This window comes from Corvus cornix, chromosome 10, assembly GCF_000738735.6.
Source record: "Corvus cornix cornix isolate S_Up_H32 chromosome 10, ASM73873v5, whole genome shotgun sequence".
NCBI lineage: Eukaryota > Metazoa > Chordata > Aves > Passeriformes > Corvidae > Corvus > Corvus cornix.
In genome coordinates, this window is record NC_046340.1 from 14,393,423 (window position 1) to 14,408,293 (window position 14,871).

The following is a 14,871-nucleotide window of genomic DNA, read 5'->3' on the forward strand; positions in this document are numbered from 1 at the left end:
AAGTACCTAGAGCACTGGACAAAGAACTAAATGCTGTGAATGCATACATAAACACCCCTTATTAAGGCTATATCAGCCAAAGTATGTTCCTGTAATTATCTCTTTATTTTGCAGCTCAGTATTTTGCCAGCACTATGATTATTGTCGGTCTTTCTGTTGTTGTCACTGTTATTGTTCTACAATACCACCATCATGATCCAGATGGAGGAAAAATGCCTAAATGGGTAAGGTTTGATTGTCCTTCACTATCCATTGCATAAATGTACAGCTCAGGGATGTGATAGAGTAGCCAGTGGCCCATGATTACTTGTAACTCTTAAAAACATATAAATACTTCCCAGGCATTTTGTTTGGAAAAGAAGTTTCACCAGAAATGAGGTGTCCAGATATGTTTCGTGTGGTTGGTTTTTTAGAAAATGTGTGTGTGTGAGAGAGAATGGATATACCTCCACTAATTTCTCATATCCTTCAAAACAGCTACATGCAATTCAGGATTTTGTTAAAACCTAAATATATAAATGAAGGTGATTTTCAAATAAGAAATTTCCAGATGTTAGAAGTGAACCAGGTAGAAGAAAAGAGTAAGATGCTGATGGAGATGATAAATGCATGAAATGCACTACTCTCGAGGTGCAGCTGTGCAGCTGCTACATACTTAGCTGTTGTCCATACAGTAACATACATAGCCTAGGAAGCATTTGTTAAAGATGCTGTTAAAGTGGAACTTGATCTGAAAATCTCTGTTCAAGAGGATCTGTAAAGTGCAAAGAATGAAAATATTTTTTCTAAGCACATAAGACTTTTAAAAATAATGTCCTTCTATGAGGGGTGGTTTTTACAGAGAATATTATGCTGGTATCAGATGACTACACACTGCTGTCATCAGCTAAATGTCCCCTCCTTTGACTTCACCCAGTTCACGGCAGCATCAGGCATTTCTGAAGATGGAAAGACCTTTCTCCTTTTTTTTCTCTCTAGAACAATGAGTTATTATTATCCTTACTAGCTGGAAACAATGTGCATACAGCAGTGCCCTGAGGACAAGAGATAATGAGATATTCCCTGGCCTGTTTGGGGGTGGTGACTTTAAAATAAATTTCAGTGAAGAGAATAAAAGGCAGATCTCTTCAGACGTGTGTTTGATGACCTAAAGGGGACAATATTTAGTACTGAGCCAAACATTCTCAGAAAACAGAGTACTTGAGGTTGAGGAGTGAGCTGTAGGATTGAGAAGCTGAAGTCCAACAAACATTTTTTTGGACACTGGTGGATTTTGGATTAGGCCGTCAGGTAATGGAATATTATCCTTCTTGGTGAAGCTTGATAGCATAAAAAAAGTAATAGGGCAAGATCTGTCTCTGGCTGGGATATTTGCGTGGATATAATATCTACTCTGAGTAACAACCTACAGTCAGAATAAATGGACCAAATCTAATATTAGTTATAGGGTAAGATTTACTTATTGTATGATACAATAATATTTCATTAGAACTCTGAGAAAGAAATGCTGGAATGAGCTCTTAAAATCTGATTTAAATAAATTACAGAAGCTTTCATTTGAAGTGAATGAAAGTCTCTGGCTTTCCTTCACTTTCTGTAAAGCTGGATTAAGGCAATGTGGAAAACAGTAAAATTATACACACAGATTAAATCTGCAAAGTATTTTTTTTTAAATCGAAGTAATTTTCCCATATTTTCTCCATGTTACATCCAGATCTCTTTTCTAAAATCTGTCATCAACTGTCGTGAACACAATATGAGAACAGAGCCATAACATTTTAAAGCTCGGTAGTCCAGTCCAGTCCAAAATCTGTTTCAGCAACCCCACCCAAACAGTAATGGCATATGAATTTAATATTAGAGCACAGGTAAGAGAAAAAATAATTGTAACTTTATTGACTACCATCCAAAGCAGTGCTATTAAGACTATTAAAAAGTAACTCTTCTTCAGTAAGGGTTTGGTTTGGTCTAACCCATGGTTTCTAGTAAAGGGGGAAAAGGCTGCCATGTCACTGTTCAAGCATCAGGAAGAATTAACACTATGGACACTCCCATCTGAGGAGGGGGGAGTCCCAGTACTAATAGTCAGCCTGAGGCAATAAACATCACTGGTAGAATAAGAAAACAACCCCAGTGATTGGTAAATCAATCAGCTGGAAAACTCCAGCACCATTTTCTAGAACTCTGTGCAGGCTAAGCAGACACCATGGATCAGTCACCCCAGCTGCCTGAATACCAGCAGCACCAAAGACTGACTGTGTGAAGAGATGCTTATTCTCAAAATTTTTCTTTCAGACACGAATTATCCTTCTGAACTGGTGTGCTTGGTTTCTGAGGATGAAAAGACCAGGGGAAGATAAAGTGCGTCCTGCCTGTCAACATAAACAGCGTCGCTGCAGCCTGTCCAGTGTGGAGATGAACACTGTGAGTGGACAGCAATCCAGTAATGGGAATATGCTGTACATCGGGTTCAGGGGGCTGGAAGGGGTTCACTGCACGCCCACCACTGATTCAGGTGTGATCTGTGGGAGGATGACCTGCTCACCAACAGATGAAGAAAACCTGCTGCACAGTGGCCACCCCTCTGAAGGTGACCCAGATTTGGCTAAGATTTTGGAAGAGGTCAGGTACATTGCAAACCGATTCAGAGACCAGGATGAAGAGGAAGCCATTTGCAATGAATGGAAGTTTGCAGCCTCTGTAGTGGATCGGCTCTGCTTGATGGCCTTTTCAGTCTTCACAATCATTTGTACAATTGGTATTTTAATGTCAGCACCAAACTTTGTAGAAGCTGTGTCTAAAGATTTTGCTTAACTCCTAACTAAAACCTGCTTCTCTGAATGGTATGTAGCAAATAAGAATGTGAGGTCTTTTGATCGCTTGTTTTTAATGAGTATAGTGCTTCTCATTGTCTACTTTCTTTTGCCCCCCTCTCTGGTCCTGAGTTCCTTTTGGAAGAGTGGCACCATTTCAGAAGGGAATTCAAGAGTCCCTCTCTGGGCTGTGTCTGTGCAGCTCCTCCAAGCACTCTTTTGTGAAAAATGCCAAGTGGCTGCAATTCCCTTCAGAATGACAGGGTATTGCACCACCATCTCTTACACATGTTCGAACTGGCTGTTACAAAATAAGAGGTAGGCAGTGCCAGAAATGTTACTTCTTCCAGACTTTGTTATAAAGGACAGCACAGTCCATCTTAACTATTTGAATGAGTGATGGCAAACACTATGTTTAGGAGAGGATTAAATCCAAATGGCTGCTCAAACAGAGAAAAGGGAGAAATATACGTAGCTCTTCAGCTCCTCACTCACACCCAGTCAGTCTGTAACTCCCTCCATGCACTTTGCATACAACATATATGACTCTCAGAATTTTGAATTTGTCTGAGACACTAGAAACCTGAAAGTTCAGAGGATGCACCACGTAACTTGTCCTTCCATATCTTTCTGGATTTGACCTAGAAATTTGTCTTGAATTCTTAAACAGGCTTCACAGTAATTGTTGCAGTGTTGACTACTCCTTCCTTCTCCCCAGAAAGGCATTCTTTCAACTGATAACCATTTTAACTATCAAAAAGAAAACCAATTGATTTAAGATGCCTTCATCATGACTTGTTTAAAAAAACCCAACCCCCATGCTTGTCTCTTTACTGTTAACCAGATTCCAGTGTGGAAAAAGTAACTCAATGTCTTGTACAGGCTTAAGCATAAATGAAGAATCTAAAGCAAAAAAAGCCATTAAATCCTGAGATCAAGGTTTTCATTTAAAAATTAAGTGTTTGATCTGTTGTATACTTAGCCTTTTATAGAACTCTTTCTGTTGAGTCAACGTAATATTGTCTTCACAAGAAAATGGCACCTTTTCTGCTCAGTCTATATCATCAGATGAGTACTAATGAATAATAAAGCTTCTTGATTCTGATATAAACTATTAACTGTATAAATACATATTTATATATACACACTGCATATACATTCAGGGAAATGCAAATTCTCCTAAGTCTAGACAGACCTTTGCAAAGGCAAAATAGTAGTTCAGCATTTTATCTTATTTTTGATTCTGAAATTCTCTTGTCAAAATATGCTTAGTTTTGATGTCACTTTGATGTCTGAATGAAAAGGGCTGAGCTGAGAATACCAGGACCTGAAACTCTGTGCGTACAAAACAGCTGAGAATTAGTCCCTTCCTAGCACACCAGTGTTCCTAACCACTGCTGTAAGTGGTAAAAGATGTGAGAGAGGATTATTTTAGCATTGGCTGCTTCCTTTATCCTACAGAATCTAAATTTTTTGGCTGAGGTCTTCAGAAACACAAACAGAGGCCTGTTGTTGTACCATATTTTTACTGTGAAATAAACTCAAGGCCTCAGTTTATCTCTTAAGATCGATTAAAATAAAGTGGCTGAAATGCTTATCCTCCCTAGGTAACAATTTCCTTCTCAGAGTCTGCTCCCTTGAAAGCAGAAGAATCAAATTTCATGTAAAGCAAGCCCAGAGTTGCCCCAGATACCATTCTTCAGCTGATTGAACATCTTATACAAGCACCTTTGTGCCTGAGATAGGGCAGGAGGATTGAAGGGAAGGCAGGCTATTTCTCAGTTTGTGAATTGTGTTTTCCTGAAGGTGCATTTAGAATCTCACACTGCAAAGACATGAGCAAAACATTCAAAACCTTCTTGTAACTTCATCCTGAAACCATGTGTCAGAATTACTTGTGAAGAAGTTATGTTTTCCGGAACAACTATTAAGAATAAGCCATGTAATAATTCGTGCAAGTAGTTTCTGGATTGCATATGAATGGGAAACTATGAATGCAAACTCTGAAATGTGAGTTTTGTTCATTTGTGAATAACGGCACATATCACCTGGCATGTGCTCCTCTTCTGGGTAATCTTTCTAGGCTAGGCTTCCTGATAAGAATGTTGATTTGCATTGGTATTTTTTCTTGCTGCAAGTATCCCTAAATAGCTATGTAGTGTGTTCCATTTAGGCTTTGTAAAGTTCTGGGGTCCTCTTGGAGAATAGCTTTTCAAAGAAAAATATGAAGACTTTTGAGGACTACCTTGCACAATGGGACACAACTATTGCAATCATAGTACATGATGCATGTGGTATAGGAAGCATGAGAGTCCTCCTCTTTCCACCCAGTTCTGTTTACAGTATCTGTAGAAATCATCTTTCTGAATATAGGAGGATGGAGAAAGCAAGTTACAATTTGACAGTAAACTTCATCTTCAGTGACAGACATGCCTACCCTTAAAAACAGGAGAGTTTGGCCTTACGTGAAGTCCTGCCAGAGTCTGTCACAGTGAGTTGGTAACACTGTCAGAGAACTCCAGGTGCTGACAAAGGGGCTGTGAGAAACCAGCATTCTGCCCACACTGCCTTTATCATTGGCAGGGTGAACGAAAATGCACCATGGGGACAAGGGAACCCTCACTTTCCTACCATTGACACAACCTGTAAACATTTGGTAATAAGTTTATTATACATTCTAAATATAAGAGCAACTCCTCCATTATGTTATTTGGCACCTTTGAGTTAAATTTTCCTATAACTGAGCTGAGCAAAATCGGTGTGGTTCTTGTCAACTTGTGTGTGTCCTAAATATATTTGTGTATGCAAACAATATTTTGATCTAAACGCTGTGAAAAAAATATTTATTTACAATTCTGGGCATAGAGATGGAAATTAAATACTCTATACAGTATGTGTATACAATATTAAAGACTACATATTGATGGTAAAAATCTGTTATAATCTTAAAGAGTCCAGAGAGAGAATAAGAAGTGGTTCACCACAACTTAAGCTATGACTTACCTGACAAATTCAAAAGCTCACTCTAGAGCTCAGGTGTCATGTACAATACTATGTGTGAACAATGTATATTACTTTTTCTGTTTTTATATTGAATTGTATTGAATATTTAAAAGACTTTTTAATATTTAAAAAAAATTATTTAAGTGTTAATGCCAAAAAGGTTCCAAACATAAAATTTTAAAAAGTTAGTTTTAAATACAGATAAATTATTTAAAAAGTATTTAAAATATTAAATTATTTTATATAGGAATTGATAATACAATGTAAGAATTTTTTAAAAGATTTTAAATTCTCTTTACATTCTCTAGCTGCAGGATATAGTCTCAGTTCACCTGTGACAATTCAACTCTTCACCTTCTTTAGCAAGACAAGAAGGTAAACCAAAGCCCCAGATTTTCTTTCCTTTGTTTTACTATTTTTTACATTAAGAAACATTGCAAAAAGGGCATTAGAAAGAGATGTTACATCTGTCAGGTACTGATTGTCATATAAGTAACTCAATACCTTTTCAGTCCAGTACAAATAAAAGATTTAGATCAAGAGACTTTTGATTCTTTTTCATTTTGCTAAGATGGAAACAAACTCAAGTGGTAGAAAACAGGAATAGCCATCAAAGGAAGAAAGATGTCTTTGGCTATATCAATCTGGGATGACAGAGTTCTTTGATTATTAAATATACATTCATATCCTCTTGCCAACCCGTCCCACACCGAACATATATTACTTCAGTCTTACATAAGCGATCAAAGTTAACTGAGTAGGACTGGAATACCGTGTAAATTTTGGACTGGCCTCAATGCCATTATTAATTTATTTTTTGAAGTTTAACACAGAAGAGAGAAAGAACAAATCCATACCAGCTGAATAAATAGTTTTGCCAGCTGCAAAGTTTGTTTGTTGGCTACTGTTGAAAAAATATCTAATCAGCAGACTATCCCTCAGATTAAAAAGGATGTGTCAGTGTAGTGTTTTGCAAAGAGATGAGTTGTTCTGCCCACATGCTGAAACAGCTTCCTATCTTTACAACACCCCACTGAGCATGTGCCAGAAGTGAAAAATCAAGGGTTGCTGAACCCAAGACTTTATTCTCTTCATGCTTCCCTAAGTAAGGAACAGCTGATAAAGACCAGTTTGGTCCAGGTCACCACAGGAGTCATACAAGCCGTAGTTGTTACTGAACCCAGGCTGGCCCTGGGGAAGAGCTGCTGTAGTCGCCATGTCAGATATTCAAATATCTGCTCAAGTGAGGCTCGTGCTGGTGCTGCTCACTCTGCCAGCGTGCTCCACCCTTCTCCTCCAGTGCTGAGGAGCAGGACAGTCTGTGTCACACTTACTGCTAGACTTCAACTGGGCCAACAGGTTCAGTTTAACACACACCAGGCAGGTTCCTGGCACTGTCTATGGACCCACCATCACACACACTCCATCTTGGAAGCCTCTGTGAGCAGGGATTAAAATCAGAGCACTGTGTGCTCCTGCTCTCAGGCATCTGGGTGGTTCAGATGCAGACTGAGAGCTGCTGGGGTTTGGGAGCTTATTCATGAGCAGACCCAATGGCATTGCCCTGTGGGTGGGAATGCCCATCAGAGCACTGGGTCTTGTGACTATAGAGATTAACAGTATCAGCCATCCAGTTTTAATCCTCAGTGTATCAGGATGTATTTTACTTCAAGAATACTGATTTCTTAGTCTAACCTCATCTTAAAAAAATCAAAGGCTGTAAACAGAATCTTCATTTACAACAAATTTAAGCTGGTAATCAAACAGGATCTTAACAGCACTACAACCACAAATGAAAGCCTTCTACTGTTATCTTTTTTTTTTTTAGCATTGCTTCTGCTGCTTAAGAGAAAACCTTAGCATTTATGTAACCTTGATTTATGCTATTAAGCAATTTGCAGATGATGGCATAGAGAGAGAATAAACAACAATCTCACACTCCAATGAACACATTCAAAACTGCAATTTATTCACAGAACATGAAAGTATTCTGAAGTAGTCTGAAACTTAGCATCAGTGAAAAGATATCACTAGTAAATCACCAGGCTTTCAGAGCTGCAGTCAGTGACTTGTCCCTGTAATGATGCTATACAGGAGTAACAGTTTAAACTTCAAAATAATTTGAACTATCTACTTATTTTTACCTTTAAAAACCCCTAACAAAACCAAAAGCCAGCAGAAATTTAACAACTGCAACATGATATACTGCTACTCTGGAAAATGTGTACATCTGTAAAGGCTTTCCTCTTAGCTAAACAATTAAGGACATAACCCAATGCCTCAGTGCCTATGTAAGGCAGAGAAATCTTTCTACTGAGTCTGAAATTCTGGGATCAAGATCATATTCAACAAACCTCACAGTTATAATTTATGTATTATTCTGCTTCATGGTAAGTATGCAAATGAATAAGAATAAGCCAAATATTAAATATTTGTATTAAATTTGTTTTAGGCTAAAGAAAAAAATCTGCATCCCAGAGCGAGGATATACACACAACATCCCTAAGACAATATTATCTTACCTCTCAGTGTACATGTATTACTGTGAAATATTTCAATAATAACTTTTTTCAATAATAACTTTTGTTCCTATAAAATAATTCCAGTTTGATATTGCTTTTGCTAGCACAGCACATTCACTGCTCCCTGTCCTTCTTCCAAATTCCGGCCACATGAAACCTAATCAGCCGACTATTTTGATCAGAAGAAATGTTACAGGACTGACATTCAGAAAACCTGTGTTTTACCCTTGACTTAAATTTTCTGACTTGTCAAAAGAAAATTTGACATTATTATGCCAAGTTGTGCCCCAGAAGGAAGATGCTTCAATGGGAAGTTCATGCCAGCCCTGCAGTGCACAGATGCCTGGGCAGTAGAGGAGGCCTTCCCAGATGGCAGCAGTGCATTGGCAGGGCAAAGCATGCTCCCCCATCTCTCCGTGGGGCATGGAAAGTGAGTTCTGCTGGTTCTTCTGGCTATGCTCTGCACCAGGATACAGTGAGTATATGCTGTCTTTACTGGTCAGTGCTTAGGTCAGCTAGCAAGATTTTATTTCTTTTGATGAGGTAACAATGTAAAATACTTGGGAATTACAGGTTTCGATACACTCACACAGCTCAACTGGTCTTCTCCTACCACCATCAGAAACTGTCTTAAACTGGACTAAGCTGAAACCAGGTTAGCAATAAGGACAGCGGTTGTAGTTCTCTCTTTGCTAACCACTTTTAAAACCTATAGAAGTTAATCTGCTGCATCTTTCTCTGCAGTCAAGGTTAACATTCATTATGTTTGCAGTTGTCAAAGTGGTGATACTTTACACTTATACACTGTCCATGTCATTTATAATTGAAAGCATCTTGCAGTGAAGAGATGAGAAACAAAGACAAGAAACCAAAGTATTGTACCTTTTAAAATAAGCTGTGAAAGATAAAAAGGGCATATGAAGGCCTGGCAGAGGGTGAGTGGAGGCAGGTTTGATATTATCATCAAAAGAGATCTGTGACATGTCATCAGTACCACTCCTGCACCCCAAAGCCCAGAAAGCCACCAGAGTCTCTCTGACCACCAGCAGCTGAGAAACAGCCTGTGCTTTTTGTGCCAGGTGGGGCTGAGAGGGAGCAGGTCCCCACTGACTGGGGACAGACCGGTCACAGAGGGCCAGGCTTCAGTCTGGGTCCTTAACATACCTGTGCTTCATTTGTGATGACTGCACTTCATTTGATGACACACACAGACAGGTCTAGAGCTCGTCATGGCTTGAAGCACCTTCATTCTTTTTATCTAACTCAGAGAACTCCTCACTGTCCTCCCTCTATTTCTACATACACATATAAAGTCTGCTCCTTCAGGGAAACAGGGTTGATACGAAACATATTCAAAGACTTAAATAAACATTTGCAAAATATTCTGAAAAATTTATGCAGAGGAAATCTTTGTGTTACCTCAAAACCAGTATGGTTTCTGTTGCCAAAAATATACTGGAATTCCTAGTTTTCCAGTAGGTTTCATTTGCAATAATATGCCAAGGTTTTTATTATGCCAGCTGATAATGGAATGGGGGTAGCAACCTTCTTGCTGAAATTTCGAAGCAATCTGTGTGGGTTGAATGAGGTATAAGTGAAAATTCCTATGGCCAGCACAGCTTTTAGCTGAGCACACTACAGCATGTCTTCTAAAAAAGCTCACTGTTCTTTTGCAATCATTTAATGGATTGCTCCCTGCACCTAACAGAAGCCAACCCATAATGAATGGCACTGCAGACATCTAAAGTGCCCAACCACAGTTCTGCTAGACTGGATTCATGCCCATTTATTTTCTCTTGCACTTTTCCTACTGCACTAGAAAATATCCTATCAACTTGGAGCAATAAAACTAGTACAGTGCAAATTCTGAGATTTGTGTCTCCAGACATTGGCTTTATCATTTTAACAGTAATCCTATATCAGTGTAAATGACAGGAGATTTAGCCCAATATTATATACAAAACACATCTTCACTTTGCAACTTCCGCAAATTCAAACCCTTCTGTCCCTAGCTCCAAAGACCCAAAGAAGAGTGGTATCATGTCTTTGCACAGCAGGCAGAGTAATAATGGCAACAGAAAAATGTTTTTCCCAAGATAAACAATGTCAGAACTCTTTGCATAAAACCAGTATTTGTCACCTCTGTTATATAAACCTTATTTAGACCATTTGGGCTCAGGAACAGATTAATTTATTTACCAATCCTTTGACATTTCAGAGATGGCTCTTTTCATGTCACAATTTTCTCATTAGTATGCAGTGTGTTTGATCAAAGAGCTTTCGTTACTGACAATTTTCCTACAGGGCCTTCTTCTCCAGTGAGGGTGGTGAATGTTGTCTCTTGAACAGAGCTAGTACGGAAACTGCAATAGTCCTTCCGTAGTGCCACCAACTGTACAATTGATTTGGAAAAATAATCTGGATTGGGAAGCACAATGAGGTTATGGGTACTCCTGTACTCTCCTCAGACAGCAGCAGAACTGATTTTCCCATTCACCTGACAAAAATGAAACACTTTAACAAACTCACTCTTTCTTCATTTACCTGACACACATGCATATGGTCAAAGATTTGCTTAACTGTTGTAGCAGGAGTGAATACCATAGACTGTAGCCCAAAGTGTAATTATTTTTACAGGATTTTTTTAGGTTTAAACTGTCCTTTAGCCTAAATGCTGAAATCACAGAGTAGCTAGAACCCAACATATGTGAGAGCAGACCGAAGCTAGAAAAATACACGTACTTGAAGAGCTGGTGAAGCGAGATGTATTTTTCAACACCAAAGTAGTTCAAAGGAAACTGTAAGGCAGTAAATTTTCAGTTCCCACACTACAGAGGACTCAATTTGCTATTCTGTGACAGAGCAGAGCATGAGCTCTTGCTGAGTCAGAAAGCTGCCGAAGCTGTGAGTGTGCAAGTGCTGGTCTGTGTGAAGGCACAACGAGCTGTGCTGCCACTTGCTACGAGCCAATAATCCACAAGGAGCAGGAAAAGACTAAGCAGGACTTCAGTGAAAGCAAAACTCTGCAGGGGGGACAGCCTGCCCTTAGAAAGACAGCAGGACCAGTGCCTTGTACAATGTTTGTTATTTTCAAGTACTATATCCATGTAAGTTTTAAACGGTTTCTATCAAAAGTTCAGAATACCACGAAGACCACAAGTTTAACAAAACCGATGTCCAAATACAGGTGAGATTTTCAAGAGCACGTGGCAGATTTCTAGATCTCAATACTTTTCCATGAGTAAGTAGGAAGGAGAAGGGAAGAGGAGAAGGAAAGAAAGATAATAGAATACAGTAAGGATCTGAAAATTAGAGTCTTCAGAAGCAGATATACAACCTTCTGAAAAATTGTATCTGCAAAAATGTTCAGCCAACAAGCTCAATGATAACAGTTTGCTGAAGAGGTACCATTGAGCTTGTGAGTAGGATGACAGGATTGCCCCATGAAAACCAGCACAATCTTTTTGGGAAAAAAAATCCTTGGAATTATGAGGAGGTCTTTTGGGGTTTTATTTGCAATATTTGTTTAAATTATTGCCCATATGACTGTGCCTAATACTGATTAAATAATTACTTCTTATTTTACTCAGAAGCTTGTCTAAGTTGCAAGGCAAACTGACAGAACTCTGATTGTACAGAGGCAACAAGTCAGTACCAAGGAAAATGTCCCTCCTGGAGATGTGCTCGGGGATATGTGCACTCCAAGCCTGAGCAATACTTACTATCAGTATGTAAACAATTCTTTTCAGTGCTTGTGTTTGGGGAAGAAATTCATCCTGTCCCTCTTTGCAGTCCTGCAGTGAGCACAGACAACCTCTTTTTGATGATAGCAATTCATCCTCTAACCTGGTGTACCTGTTCTTCCCCCATTGCCTTCACTGTAATTGATAGACAGATATGGCCCAAAATGACTTGTATTTACACACAGATTCATAGAAAACCTGCATATGGTTCCTGGTGATGTTTATTAGCTCCTCACGCTCCCTGTGTGAGTCAGTGGCATCATATTTAAAAGGGCAGCTGCTGGGCTATCAGATCTCCTGCTTTATCTCTGGGAAAACACTTTTAATCTCTGATGAGAATATCCTAATAAAATATAGTAGGTGTACTGATAAAAACGGAGTGTCTATACCATCATACAAAAGAAAGGGACTGAGTTTGACTTCGTCTAAAGCTCTCATAACTCTCAGCACATTGTTTACAGGCAGAGCAAGTGAGTAGGAGTGCTCCTGCTTCCAGAGAAGAGCTAAGTATAATAAATTTAGCAGAGACTGATTACTGACTAGCTTCCAGATACTACTGCATTATAAATAGCTGACTTTATGATACTAATTTATTACTGTAAGCTGTGTATGCCTGAACAGAAATTCACCAATTTATGAAAATGTTGGAGAAACCAGCTGATTTCACCAGGAAAGGATGCAGGTTGGGGGTAATTTAAAATACCTCAGCATAAAAATACAGACTATGCATTAAAAAAAGAGATGGCATTGTACCATTTCCATGTGGAATACCACAGACTGCATGCAAAAGAAACATCATGAGGGTGGAGCAATATGGCACAAGTACAGTGTTATTAACCTGAAAATGTCTGTGGCCTATGCATGTGAAATATTAGCACCAAGAAGACACTTAAAACATACAGAATAGGGTTTTTTTGTCAAAATATAGATTATTTATAGCATAAAACAAGTTGGTATTATAAACATACAAAAATAATTTGGGCAGTAACAATTACTTTTCCACTCTGTATAAAATTCTGCCTGTACCTACAGCTGCATTCTCCATTATTATGCTTCCCAGCTGCCAGCAGTCCTTGCTGGAGTGCCACGTCTGTGAAGCACTCCCAGTGCTGATGCATCTGAAATGGCCGAGTCAGCTCTCAGCTCTCACAAAAGGATTGCACAACCAAACACGCAGCACATAACACAACATGCCTGGAGCTGCAGTTACCAAGGTGTGATGAAGTTATCAAGGAAGTTAGAAGAAAGGGATGGAAAGCACATGAATTTCAAATTAAATGACAAACTAAACACTATACTATGATCCAATCTGCTTTCAGAGTTATCTTTTTCTTTATTTTACCATTTCAGGAATTTTCTTATGACTTATCTGAGTTACACCTAGCCTTGCGCCTTCCAAGAAAGCATCAGGGTCCCCTACTAAAAAGAATGGTGAAAATTCAGCTGTAAAAGAGATGTGGAGCAGGATTAAAATGCTATTATAGATCTTTAATAACCACAGGACCTCAAACATTAACACTGAGAGATACCAACACATAAGAGAGAAAATCTTCCTGTAGGAGTTGTCAAGCTTATTATGAAACGCCTTGACCCCAGCCAATCCTCCCTCTCTCCCTCTCCTCCCACTCCAGTAATTATCTCAAATCAACAAGACAGTGAATTTAGCTTGTAAAGTTAACAGGTCTCCAAAAAAGCCACTATTAGTCTGTCTAACAGCCCTTCAGTTTGCTTCATTGCTGTCTTAATGAGAGTTTCCTGTTCTGGCAATTACAGAGTTGGTTAAACAGTACATATGTGACCCGGCAAATGAAAATCTGTAATTGTTATATTTTCCTCAGGTAAGAAGAATAAAATTAAAATTTTTGAGACACAAATCTATTCCTATAATTCTTCAGTTTAAAAAAGTAGTTTCCATGATCCTGAAAAAGCTTTATACGTTCCGCAGACTTATAACATACTCCTCGTGTTATCCATGCATGTAGTATTTACTGCACAGTAATATCTGGATTTTATAACCAGTGAAATGTGAAATTCCTCAGATGTAAAAGTCTTCCCCTTCCAAAGTTTGTCTTTTCAAGTTCAAATTTATCTGTTTGTAAGCACCTGATGCTTGCATTTTATCACAAATTCCCATCCTCAGGGTCTTTAAATAATTCAGGATTTATTCCAAAACTCAGTGAAAACCCAGTATCTATCTGTGGACTTAACTCCTTCAAGTTTTCTGAAAAGTTCTGCATCTGAAGCCTTCCAGGCAATTGGAAAAGAAGGGAAATACAGTTATATAAGAAATGCCAGTTAAAAACTGCCTTGACAGGAAAAGTCTTAAGCCTGGAGGCAGTCTGCCCTGAGGAACAGAAAAAGGAAGGTAATGATTCAGGTTTTCAATTTCTTTAAAACCATTATTATTTTGGGCATGAGGAAATAAGTTAGAACATGTGTTCACTTCTTTGAAGAACCAGTATTACACACTGCTCTGTAAATTTGCAAATACAAATACAAAGTAAAAATGCATCAAATTAACTTTATAGTTTATACTGTAACTGGCTATAGCTCTATACGTGTGCATTAAAAAGCATCATTTTATCATATTTTGAGTATCACTGTATCATCACAGGAACTTTCAAGACAAAATAATTACTTTCTTTCAAACCCATGATTAGTACTATAAGAAGTAGAAAAGCAGTATTATCTTGAGACTTTTTTTGAAATCTATTTTTTAGCAAATGTTCTCTAAATCCACTATGAAGCCTGTACTGCTAACCTCATTCTGTCTTCCAAAAGGGTATTTCC

The 14,871-nt window shown here is 38.5% G+C and overlaps 1 protein-coding gene across 2 annotated transcripts in view; it reads left to right on the forward strand.

Annotated features, from left to right (window-relative positions):
• Window positions 1-6,360, forward strand: part of LOC104684036 (neuronal acetylcholine receptor subunit alpha-7) — a 38,077-nt gene extending 31,717 nt beyond the window's left edge. Inside the window, exons 9-10 of one of the 2 annotated variants that reach the window (XM_039557667.1) lie at window positions 115-224; window positions 2,296-6,360. In XM_039557667.1, coding sequence (XP_039413601.1) covers window positions 115-224; window positions 2,296-2,814 — 629 coding nt within the window. In that variant the 3' untranslated portion in view covers window positions 2,815-6,360. The remainder of the gene's footprint in view (window positions 1-114; window positions 225-2,295) is intronic. The other variant, XM_019280842.3, reaches the window with a different exon arrangement.
• Window positions 6,361-14,871: the final 8,511 nt, after the last annotated feature.